This window comes from Pogoniulus pusillus, chromosome Z, assembly GCF_015220805.1.
Source record: "Pogoniulus pusillus isolate bPogPus1 chromosome Z, bPogPus1.pri, whole genome shotgun sequence".
Classification (NCBI taxonomy): Eukaryota; Metazoa; Chordata; class Aves; order Piciformes; family Lybiidae; genus Pogoniulus; species Pogoniulus pusillus.
The window spans coordinates 70,726,285-70,739,252 of record NC_087309.1 but is presented as its reverse complement, the minus strand read 5'-3'; the positions used below and the strand labels follow the sequence as shown (position 1 = coordinate 70,739,252).

Genomic DNA, 12,968 nt, shown 5'->3' with positions numbered 1-12,968 from the left:
CATGACTGTGTCATAGTAACATGTCCACTGTGGTGAAGGTACAGAGGTGCAGTAACAGGACTTATGCTGGAGACTACAGCTGAAGCATGCTAAAGGAGTATCCCAGTACAATTAGGCCAGATACCAATTTATTCATTTAAATTCTTCTGCTTTTGTCAATACCACTGTAGCATATAATAACGAACAATAATTCTTTATACCCTTCCAAAATGCAGTCACAAAACAAAGTCAAACCATTTTTAGGGGGTGAGATGTTTTTTGAAGTGAGTTCAGTATCTCCCTCTGTTTCTTATTATGATGGTTATGTATTTCGTTCACTTACTCTTTTTTTTCCCCCACGAACAAACTGGCCATGTGCACGTCCATTCTGCGTTGTGTGTGAAACACCTGAGAGCAGATTAAGTAATCAGATGTTAATGTCTTTTTTTTCTTACTGAAAGAAACTAAACAGTGTTTCAGAGTGGAATTACCAGAGATGGTTCAGCATGCCTTTCTGATCGTATAACTTTGTCACATTTGGTGTTTATTTTTGGGTAATGACCTATTCTATAGAAGTTCCTTGGAATGTTCATATGTTAAATAATCAGATAAAACTGTGACATTTATTTCCCACAGTTCTCACAATGTTATTTGTTTCCAAATTACCTGGAATTACGTAACTGATAGCTTAGGATCTCTGGTGAAGAAAACAAGCAAACTTGGATTAAAAAAAAAAACCAAAACCAAAAACAAACAACAACAGAATAATTGTACTACCCTTCTTCAAGAATTTACTTGAAGCTATGGAAGCACACAGGAAGGGAGGATGCAGTGTGTTTTATACCTGTCCACTCTACTCTGCCAATAATGCATGTTGCTGATAATGTCTGTTGTACTTCTTCCTACCCTGTAGCCCATTTTCATTCTCAAACCTTTCTTTGTCTTCCTCAATGGGATGATGGTATCAATATCTTGCATTCCTGTTGTTTCTCCCTGTCTGTAGCTATCTTAATGACTTGGACCGCATAGCAGATTCCACCTATCTGCCAACTCAGCAGGATGTTCTCAGAGTTCGAGTCCCAACAACAGGGATCATCGAATATCCATTTGACTTACAGAGCGTCATTTTCAGGTAGAAGTGAAAAAAAAAACACTCATTTGCTTGGTTTCTTTTGTTTCCTGTTATACTAATAATACCATGTATAGGATATTGGCTAAAAGTGCATGAAAAGCAATCATTCTCCATTTTTAAAACTTGAGCTGGATTATTGTACTTTCATGCAATTATCCATGTGTGTTAAGCTGATGTTAACAATGTCAAAGGGATTAAATACAAATTAAGATTTTGATTGTGTTTTTTTTTAATTAATTACTACTGATGCATACCCTGCAATTAATCTTTTCAGTGATATGTATCAAAGTTTCACTATGAATAATAATCTGAAAATAAAACCAGGTGTTCTTGTATTTCATGTAAATTATGGAATACAAAGCTAATACTTTGTGATTGATTTTTAGAGAGAAATACTCTAGAGAGAAATCACCTACAGATGTGCAAGTACAGTTGTTTAATAAATAACTGTACAATTTCAGTTGCAAGTTAGTTACACAGAGATGCAGAATGATGTGGGAATACTGCAAGCAAATTTAAGTTTTAATCCTGGCTACTAAATTTTTTTAGTGCGTACATATTGTGTTCTATTTGTCCTGTTAAAATAAGCAGGCTTTACTAACCCCAGTAATTTGAAGGAAAAGGCAGACCATCAAGTCCATTATAGTCACATCCGTTTCTCCTGAATACACAGGGCATGCATTGCTAACTCATGGATCATCAAACCTTTGTATCTCAGAAATCTGGAGCTTTTGAGACCCACGATGATTTAAATACGGAAAACAAATCAGACTTGAGAGCAGACATTGTTAGCTGCGTACTCAGAACAGTTTCCATTAAATCTCAGTGGAAAAGAAAGAAGCACGAAAAAAACAAACTCTTTCAGATAAATAATTTAATTTTGTCATTGTGTGTATGCTTGTCTGTTAAGGCATTCATGGAGGTGATGTGGATGTTAATTTTGCAGAATGGTGGATGTAGGAGGCCAACGATCGGAGAGAAGAAAATGGATACATTGCTTTGAGAACGTCACATCTATCATGTTCCTAGTAGCACTTAGTGAATATGATCAAGTGCTTGTGGAATCAGATAATGAGGTAAGCAACCATTAACAAACAGCGCCTGTCCACACTAGGTCTTCCAGAATCATCTACCAGTCGTCATCCAGAGCTGCACCCAATGGAATGAGAAGCATTACAGGGATTAAGAGAGGAGGAAGGGATCTGTATTCAAATATGGCAAAGCTGCTGTGTTTCAGAAAAACATCTTTTTCATGTTGAAGAGGAATACAGATGTATGCAGAGAAATGTTCTCCATGTAGTTATTTGAGCATCTAGTGTTAGATACCAGAGCCGTTAATACAGGCAATGGAAATGAAGACAAAATTTATAGATTCTTTGCTAGAACAGGCTTACCCACTAGTTACTGCTGGGACTAGAGAATTACCCACTGACACTGCAGTTTACAAGTCTTTTAGCACGTCCTTAGTGGAAAAGTTAGTTGAAAAAAAGAAAACATTTGAAAGTTCCTCATGGCTGCACCCATGTTGACTCAACTGTTCTAGAGAAAGCCTGGCATAGCAAAGTTAAAACACATCTCTGGACATTGATGAAATTTCCTCAGATTTTTTTAATGCAGTCTGGGTGCTCTGTCAGCTTCTACATTTATAAAACAAATATTCTTGCATTAGTTACATAACCAACTATGTCATTCAAAACTGAACTTAGAAAGGTGATGATATAATCTCACCAACTACATGTGCTCTTGTAGCTTTGAAAGCTGGAAATGTCTAGATAAAAAGAGAGCTCAGACTGGGCTTGTTTGGAGCCAAGCCAGAAATACCTGATGGTATCTTTTGTCTGTATGTGTTAACTCTTCTGTAGCCACAAAGTCAACGCTTAAGTATTAAGCACTTTAATTATACAAGTCATAAGTTGTGTTGGAAATCATATTGTGGTGGTTCGGTGAGAAGGAAACCAGAAATCTGAAACCCCTCACGGTCAGCAAGATCGCCCAGGAGGGCTCCCAGCTAACTCCTCCTCACCCCTCCCTTATCTCAGAAAGCTTATGTGGTCAACCTTTGTTGATAAAGCAATGAGATGCCAAAGCTGACAGTTGATTACATGGGTTCAGGCAGAGACAGTTAACCAGTGAGCAGCAGGCCACAGAATGAGATACTTTGTTATTGATTTGGCTTTATATATCTCTCAGCAATCCAATGGGTAATACAGACATCACTGCTATTTTCACAGCCAATAATCTAATTTATCTCATTAAAATATTCCAATTAGCCTCAAACCAGCACGCACATAACAGAAAACTGGCTAGAGTAAGTTTAAAATGCCATTTCAACAATACTAAATAAACTTCCAAAGTATATACCACTGTATTTTCATACTGTCTTTTTCACAAGGAGAAGTTCTTGTAGGAGCTGTCTCACCAGGGAGAAGTTTACCAGACTCTAGTTACCTGTTAAGTGAATCCTGTTCTAGTTAGGTGGCCTGTGCAGACCTTTCTTCTGGTTTGCCAGATAACTTAAGTTATCCCTGCTGTAGAAGATGGAGCAGTATCTTCCTAGACTGAAGAATTTGGATTATGCAGCCTTGCTCCATGTTCTCACAAACTGAAAGGGTTCATGTATTGTGAAGTAAATAGAACACCTGAGTGAAGATCTCTTTTAGGTTTTGGGCTCTCCAATGTGATACTTCTTCTAAAACTACTATAACTTTTCAGCTACTATGAAAAAGATGACTTTTACTCATGAAGCTGTTCTGATTTTTCAGCTTTCTCCTTTTGGAACACTTCTTGAGACAAAAGCTGTAAATCTCATTGTCTTGCACATGGTTCTTCCATGTCTCTGGTACACATCTGAACCTTCTTGTCTTGCAGTTAAAAATATGTTCCTAAGTTTAACTCAGACCAGGTTTTGATTTCAAGTCATAAATACATACACTAGTAGCACTTTGCATCCTTACACATGTATTACTCTAGCTATGGGCTAGATAGATCCAGTGAAACACCTATCTGTATAGCTGAATTTTAGCTTTCAACAAGCTGTAGCCTGTCTATCTAGGTTTTATTGTTATACCAGAGTACTGTGTGCTTCCCTACCTTTTCACTCCCCTGTGTCTCTAAAGATTGCAGTTCCAGAACATGTGAGAGAAGAATGGATTCATTTATTCCACATAAAACAAACAACATTTTGTTCAAATGTGGGGGATGTGGCAGAAATACAAAAAGCTTTTTTACATGTTTTAGTTGACATCTTGAATTAAGAAATTTACCCCCCAAAATATTTTTATTCTTCACTGGGTTGTAGCAGGCTCAGCAGGGAAGACAGAAATTTAACTTGGAGGATGTGGTACTTGTCACACTTATCTTCAAATCATGCAACAGTATTAAAAATTCAGCAGCAAAGGCACAGTGTGTGTAAATGCCCTACTTTCTTCATATGTATGTTACTGATTTAATACAATGATAGAATCTAATCTTTACTTGACCCGTGTGCCTCTTTGTGAAATTAGATCTGATTCAACAACTTGAAGTGTTCTGCTACTCCCTTTGCATTGCTTTCATGGCCTGATTTAACACTAGGATTTCTGTAAGATGGCCTACTTTCTTCTTCTAATTAGTACACTGCATGTTATTGCCTGAAGTTGTTCTTCCTCACAGTACATTATACAGTAAAAACTGCTTTTTGTTCATCTGTGGTATTCTTTTAATTAAATATATTTTTTCATTAATCTCATTTTCATGACAAAACATAAATCTGTAAGAATTATTACTTGCCATCCACTGCATGTGTGATTATTTGACCCCAACTGGAGTACTGTGTGCAATCTGGAGCCCCCAACACAAGAAGGACATCAAGCTGTCGGAGTGAGTCCAGAGGAGGGCCATGAAGATGATCAGAGGGCTGCAGCACCTCTCCTCTTCAGCCTGGAGAAGAGAAGGCTTCGAGGAGAGGCCACCTTATAGTGGCTTTCCAGTATCTGAAGGGGGCCTACAGGAAGGCTGAGGAGGGATTATTTACAAGGTCTTATAATGACAGGACGTGGAGTAGTTGGTTTGAACTGGAAGAGGGAAGGTTCAAACTACATGTTAGAAAAGGGTTCTTTATAGTGAGGATGGTGACACACTGGAACAGATTGCCTAGGGAGGTTGTAGATGCTCCCTCCCTGGAGGTGTTCAAGGCCAGGTTCGATGAGGCTTTGAGTAACCCATTCTAGTGGGAGGTGTCCCTACTTAAGGTGAGGGGTTGGAACTGGATGATCTTTGAGGTTCCAACCATTCTATGATTCATCGTTACAAAACTGGTTTAAGCTCCAACATTTCAAAATTTGATGCCTGTTAGACTCATTTGTAAATCCATTTCTTGCCTTGTTTAGCTTATTCAAGATTGGGATTATAAATCAAAAGAGGCTATACTGAGTTGATAGTCTTTGCTAGTGATTCTCTTGGGCTTTTTCTTACTAGTTATTTGTGGGATTGAGCTGGGAACAGCTGTCTTCATGCCCTCTGAGGAGTTAAGTATTAGAAGTTCTGAGGAATATATTTTAACTACTCTGTAAGCAGGGGCATTATACACAGAAAACAAGTGTTCAAACTGCCCGTTCAAAGTCCCATACAGGACATCCCTTCGATGATACAGCTCTGAAATTGCACTCACGTGACAAAGATCTGCAGCTAGAAGACAGGAGACTTCAGTGCTGAAGAAAAGCACTCTAACAGGCATTACTCAGAAACAAAGTCATGTCTCCTCTCTTGGTTATGTGTCTAGGTGGTACATAACTAAGCATGTGATTTTTGTGTGAGAAAAACTGGCACAGGCAGTCTAATCTGAAAATTCTGAGATAGGCTTATATATGTCCGGTTCTGAAATGTCTTTCTCTTCTTTAAATACATGTAAAAGGAGAGATAGCAAACTGTTCCAAATTCTACCCTTAATAAAAGAGTAAGTCTACCTGGATTGATTGGTGGAAATGAGGACAGAATTTCATCCGGAGGACATAATAGTCTAATTACTTTTATAGTACTGTAAATTAAGTAAGTCATTCCTCTGCCTGATAAAATGTGACAGAAACTGTTGTAAGTTAAATTATCAGATGCTTGACTTTTTCAGAAAAGTCTGACAGAATTAAAATTGAGATTAAAAAAAGGAGGTATCATCTCTCTGCTAATTTGTGATGTTTTATGTCTTTTAGATCCTGCTTTTGCTCTGTATTACACCAGCAAATCAGGAGAAATTGGCAATTTGATTTAAAAAAAATACTTTAAAAGCACAATTTAGAACTTAGACATTTTTTAAATCAACTTTTCTTTTTTTCTCCTAGTTAAAATATAATAATTCAGAGAGACAAAAGCCCATTTAGAACTTAGGCTGGCCACCGCTGTTAAGGAAAAGAAAAAATGTTTCTATAAATACATTAATGGGAAGAGAAGGGCCAAGGACAACCTCCAGTCCTTATTAGATAGAGAGGGGAATATAGTGACAAAGGATGAGGAAAAGGTAGAGGTGCTTAACACCTTCTTTGCTTCAATCTTCAGTAGTGGGACAGGTTGTCTCCAGGACAACTGGACTCCTGAAGTGGTGGATGGAGTCAGGGTCCAGTATAGTCCCCCCGTAATCCAGGAGGAAGAAGTAAGGGACCTGCTGAGCCACTTGGATCCTCACAAGTCCGTGGGACCAGATGGGATCCATCCTAGGGTGCTGAGAGAGCTGGCAGATGAGCTGGCCAAGCCACTCTCCATCATTTGTCACAGCCCTGGCTCTGTCACTGGAGAGGTTCCTGAAGACTGGAAGCTGGCCAATGTGATACCCATCCACAAGAAGGGCTGGAAGGAGGAGCCAGAAAACTACAGACCTGTCAGCCTGACCTCAGTGCCAGGCAAGGTGATGGAACAGGTCATCTTGAGTGCCATCACAAAGCACCTACAGGATGGCCAAGGGATCAGGCCCAGCCAGCATGAGTTTAGGAAGGGCAGGTCCTGCCTGACCAACCTGATCTCCTTTTATGATCAGATTACCCACCTGGTGAATGTGGGGCAGGCTGTGGATGTAGTCTACCTGGACTTCAGCAAAGCCTTTGACACTTTGTCTGCCAAGTGGCTGGCAATGCTGGCAGCTCATGGCTTGGACAGATTCACTCTGATATGGGTCAAAAACTGGCTGGAAGTCTGTGTCCAGTTCTGGGCTACTCAGTTCAAGACAGATGTTGAGATACTGGAACGTGTCCAGAGAAGGGCAACAAAGCTGGTGAGAGGCTTGGAACACAAACCCTATGAGGAGAGGCTGAGGGAGCTGGGGTTGTTCAGCCTGGAGACCTCACTGCTGTCTACAACTACCTGAAGGGAGGATGTAGCCAGGTGGGGGTTGGTCTCTTCTCCCAGGCAACCAGCAACAGAACAAGGGGACACAGTCTCATCTCAAGTTGTGCTGGGAGAAGTGTAGGCTGGATGTTAGGAGGAACTTCCTCCCAGAGAGAGTGATTTCCCATTGGAATGGCCTGCCCAGGGAGGTGGTGGAGGCACCGTCCCTGGAGGTGTTGAAGAAAAGACTGGATGAGGCACTTAGTGCCATGGCCCTGTTGACTGGCTAGGGCTGGGTGCTAGGTTGAACTGGATGATCTTGGAGGTCTCTTCCAACCTGGTTGATTCTATGATTCTATAATCCAGGATATGTCACATTTAAACGTGCCACAGGTAACTCTTCCAAAAATAAAAGTATTTAGTGGTCTCAATGAAATTAATAAAAAAATGAGACCAGATTTATGAGTACAAATAACCAGTTACAGTTAGGTAAGGACTAGAGACATCATATTACATCTGTAAAATATGTTTTTGTAATTAAATTTCATTATCTTTGCAGTGCTTTTAAAGTACTTGGAAATGGGAGAATAAATGCTAATATATATTTTCCTTCCAAAATAGCATGGTAAGAGGCTTAGGTTATCTGTGATTTCATAATAGCTTTTATAGACCTGTGGCAGTTACAAAAATGGGTGATTTTTATAGACAGAAGTCTGTCTTTCTCAGTGTTTGCAGAGGCAAAACAGAAAATACCTGCTCCAGTTTCCTTAGTTCAGCTAAATTAATGGATTAACAGCCCAAGTAAAAGTTGGACATTTTCAAGAGGATAAAAAAAGGAAAGGCTAATTTTCCTGAGGTATCATCAGAGGCAGCAGAGATGTAGAGGCATTGGGCAGCATGAAGTATTCATTGGGAATAGATGATTTTTGGAACTAACTCCTAACTTGGTATTTTTGAATATCCATTGCCAGTTTAAGTAATTTTGATCAGCCCTGATGTAATTTGTTTGTTTGTTTAAAGAATATCAGAGAAATGTCAAGTTTTCACAGAATGAGAGATAAATGTTGCTAATATTTACAGATTTGACTTTCAAGTGAGGAATTACAGTGATGGGCAGCATTATAAATACACATTATCTGTCCTGTATGCATACAGATGTCTTACATAAGCACTTCTGTGCCTTAGAAAAACAATATTTGTTTTAATTTCAGTTATTAAGCAGTTTCTTGAAGTGTCTCTTCCTTCGTTAAAATAGTAACATTACTATAACTTCAGAAACTTTCATGTCATAGGTGGTTTGATTGCTGGGCTTTTTATGATCTTGAATAACAAAGCAAATAGAACTGTTTTTACTTTTCAGGTCTAACTAATTTATGTATCCTGTATATCCTGTGCAATCCCTATGAGAGATTTTTTTTTTAAGAACCGCTATTGGTTCTTCTTAATCTGAAAAGGGGGAAGTTCTTGTCAAGTAGAGTTATGGCCTTTTTTTAAAAAGCCTTTGTTTTGTTTGGATTTCTTTAAGCCTTTTTCTTAGCTTAAAATTATTTTGTTAGCTGCAGCCAAAATTGTTAGTTTTAACATAATGTGTAACTGACTTTCTCTTAAACTTGTATTTCCTTCCCTTTAATCGTCAGAGTTGTCACCCAACCTGCATTGAAGTTTTGTAGGGATTACCACCTCCCTATAATTCGTGTATTTGTGATTCCATAATGCAGTTCTTGGTAGAAACATTGTAGAAAGCAGACTGAAATGGCTTCTGGATTCTAAGTTTTTAGAATAGTAATAGAATTGATTCCTTGTCTTAAGAAATCCTAGGCACATGGTTTCAAGATGTTTCTTATATTGCCATTACTTCCTTCACGCCCTCCATTCACACACACAATCACAGAAAGTTAGAGGTTAGAAGGGACCTCCAGAGATTGAGTCCTGCCAAAGCAGGATCAGCCAGGGTGGTCTACACAGAATGCCTCCAGCTGGATTTTGAAAGTGTCCATAGAAGGAGACTCCACTGCCTTTCTTGGGCAGCCTGTTCCAAGGCTTCATCATCCCCACTGTAAAGTTTCTCCTCATGTTGAGGAGAAACCTTCTTTGTTCAAGTTTGTATCCATTGTTCCTTGTCTTATTACTGTGCACCACCAAAAAGAGATTGGCCTCATCTACTTGACACCCACCGCTCAGATACTTACAAGATATTTATGAGATCTCCTCTCAGTCTTCTCTTCTCCAGACTAAACAGCCCCAGATATCTCTGTCTCTCTCCATAGTGGAGATGCTCAAGTCCCCCAGTTTTCCTTGTGATTCTCTGTTAGACTCTGCCTTCACCCAGCTCTCCAGCCTATCCAGATCATGTTGGATGGCAGGACAGCCTGACAAGTGTTACCCCACCCCCCCCCCCCCGCCCCATTTTTCTATCATCAACAGACTTGCCACTCGATGCCTTCATACGGGTCATTAATAAAGATGCTGAACAAAACTGATCCCTGGGGAACATGGCATCCTCTGCTCTTCTTCTGTCTATCTGTTTGGTCATGGTTTCACAGAAGCTTACCAGATAAGTCAAGCAAGATCTCCCATTGGTAAATCTATGTTGCTACTCCCGATGAACCTCTTTTCTTCCATGTGGTTAGAGATGACCTCCATAATCAGCAGATCCATCATCCTTCCAGGGATGGAGGTGAGGCTGACTGGTCTGTAGTTGCCTGGGTCTTCCTTCTTGCCTTTCTTGAAGACTGGAGTGACATTTGCTTTCTTCCAGTCATCAGACATCTCTCCTGTTCTCTATGATTACTCAAAGATGATGGAGAGAGACTCAGCAACAGCATCAGCCAGCTCTCTCACAACTCATGGGTGCACCCCATCAGAGCCCATGGATTTGTGTGTCTTCAGTTGGTACAAGAGATCTCTAACCCGATTCTGACTGACCAGTGGAGTGTCCTCTTTCCTCCAGTTGTGTTCCCTTGGTTCCAGAGACTGGGGTTCCTGAGGGCTGGTCTTAGGAGTAAAGACTGAGGCAAAGAAGGCATTCAGCAGCTCTGCTATCTCTGCATCCTCTGTTGCCATATGTCTCACATCGTTCGGTAGTGGGCCCACCTTTTCTCTGCTCTTCCTTTTGGCATTGATGTATTTGAAAAAACTCTTCTTGTTTTCCTCCCCCACCCCGGTAAGACTCAGTTCCAAGAGGGCCTTAGCCCTTCTTGTTGCATCTCTGTGTTCTCTGGCAATAATTCTATAATCCTTCCAATTGACCAGACATTTTCTCCACGTATTGTGAACTTCCTTTTTCTCTTTTTTATCTTTTTCCAAGAGTTCCTTGCTTATCCGTGCAGGTCTTCTGCCTCCCTTGCTTGTTTGGTTTGGGGTTTTTTTTTGTTTTGTTTTTTTTTCCATGGGAACACATTTTTCTTGATCTTGGAGTAGGTAATGTTTGAATATTAACCATCTCTCTTGGGCCACCCTTTCTTCTGGAGACCTAGCACATTGTATACTTGTAAATAGAGTTTTGAAGAGGGCAGAGTTATTCTTACAGTCCAGGGCTGAAATTTTACTTATGACCCTGCTTCTTAGTTAATGGAAGAAAACATGTTAAACTGTAGTCTAGCATCTGTATTTTCTGCCATCTTGGCAAATGCCATATTGCTCAAGAGGCCATCTACAAAAGTGATGTAATAATTTTCCTGGTTTCTTGCTTTTGCCTTGTGTTCATCTGTCCACTGACTTTCAGACTTTCAGACTTCCTTACCAAGTGGAAATAAATGGCTCACCTGATTTAAGGACTTGAATAATCTATCCTGATACGATAATGAGATTTCATCTTTGTGACTGTTTGAGTGGCCATTTTTAAAACATTCCAACAAATATTTTTGCATCTGTTCCCATTCTTTGCACTTTGAACAGGAGTTCCCTAGAAATGTGCTTGAACTTGCTCCATTGCTGCTGGGTGGTGTATAGTGGTGTAGCAGCCAGGCTTACATGAAGGCTGTTGAGAATTCTGCTGCTGCAGCTTGGTGCTCTCTCATACTGTGCTTAGCATCTTACTGTCTTACAGATTTGTTCTGAGTTTTTAAACTTGCAAAACAGTGGCTGTTACGGGAACCAAGCGTAGCTGTAACCTTTTGTCAAGTCTCTAAGCTTTGTAAGTGTGGAATAGCAGGTTCATTTGCCAGTAGCAGACATTTGCATTATGCTAGTAGTCGGAAAGCACAAAATCTTTAAGATGTGAACAGAACCAGCAAATCTGGGAAGTAACTCAATTAGCGTTTCCAAAAGTCACCATCCCTAGATGTGTTTAAAGGTCGTTTAAAGATGGTGTCTGGGGATATGGTTTAGGGGTGAACTTTGTAGAACTTAATGGTTGGACTTGATGATCCCAGTAGTCTTTTCCAGCCTGGATGATTCTATGATTCTGTTGCATAAACCTTGAGGAATTCAATGGGTACTCAGACAAGTGGAGCAGATGAAGTAGAAGAAAAGAAGGGACATGGAACTAGTAACGGGTGCACAGGGGAGTTAAATAAACTGGGAAGAAATTTGTTGCTACAAAATGCTTTGTCCAAAACATGACTACTAGAGGATCATTGTCTGGTGACTGAATGATGTGCAGATATCCTGGTTCTCAGTAAAGCTTTTATGGCTTGATGTTCTTAAATAATTAGGGCTGAAGAATGATAGCTACATAAGAGTGAGTGAAGTAGAAATTGTTGCTTAAAGGGGTAGGATCTTCATTCTGGAGATGTTCAAAGCTTGTCTGCACATGGCCATGAGCAGCTTCTCTGATAACAAAGGTAGCCCTGCTGGAAGCAAGGAGTTGGACCAAGTGACTTCCACAAGTTCATTCCAGCATAAATTTGTTTGTGATTATGAGTGGAAGTATCATAGTTTGATCAGCTAAAAGAGACTTTCATGTTTGTTTTTTGAGTAGCCTCTATGTGGTCATGATGTAAGGTTTTACCATAGCCTCTTTAAAACTCTGAAGACTCCTCCTTTATTTGATGGTAGGTATCTGAATTGATGTAGTTACCTTTTCAGTACTTAATTTACACTGAATATCTGTCATGTAATTTTACCAGAAGTAACATTTGTATGAAGGCAAAACACAATATTTAGAAAACTAAGGCTTCAGTGCCTTACCCACAGCTGCAAGTTGAAGGAACTTCACATGGTGGCTTTCTGTGCCTCAAGTACAGAATAAAAGCACTCTACAAAGGGTAGCAGTTCTTTGATGGAAAATTTTACTGTTCTTAGGTTGTCCCACACAAAAAGGATCAGCATTGCTTTGTTTGTTAAAAAATACTGCAGTTTAAGTCTAATGTATTAAAATTACATGAAAATGATTATATGGAGCCCAGAATAGATATTTTTACTGTGAACTCATTTGTGTGTGTATAAAGGCATGTATGTGCAGGTGTATGTGTTCATGTTATTAATATGGACAAACACATCTGCAAAACAGATGAGTATCCAAGACCCAGGTGGAAACTCTCGTGCTCCTCAGTGCAGTCTGTTAATAGCTGACAGATCAGTACAGTGTTCCAGATGAACTTTGTTTTAAAGTGGGACAAAAATAAGA

The 12,968-nt window shown here is 39.7% G+C and overlaps 1 protein-coding gene across 4 annotated transcripts in view; it reads left to right on the top strand.

The window, feature by feature from the left end:
- Positions 1-12,968, top strand: part of LOC135173636 (guanine nucleotide-binding protein G(q) subunit alpha) — a 126,744-nt gene that overhangs the window by 95,834 nt on the left and 17,942 nt on the right. For all 4 annotated transcript variants that reach the window (XM_064140682.1, XM_064140684.1, XM_064140683.1 and 1 more), the window contains 2 exons: positions 983-1,111; positions 2,058-2,187. In XM_064140682.1, coding sequence (XP_063996752.1) covers positions 983-1,111; positions 2,058-2,187 — 259 coding nt within the window. The remainder of the gene's footprint in view (positions 1-982; positions 1,112-2,057; positions 2,188-12,968) is intronic.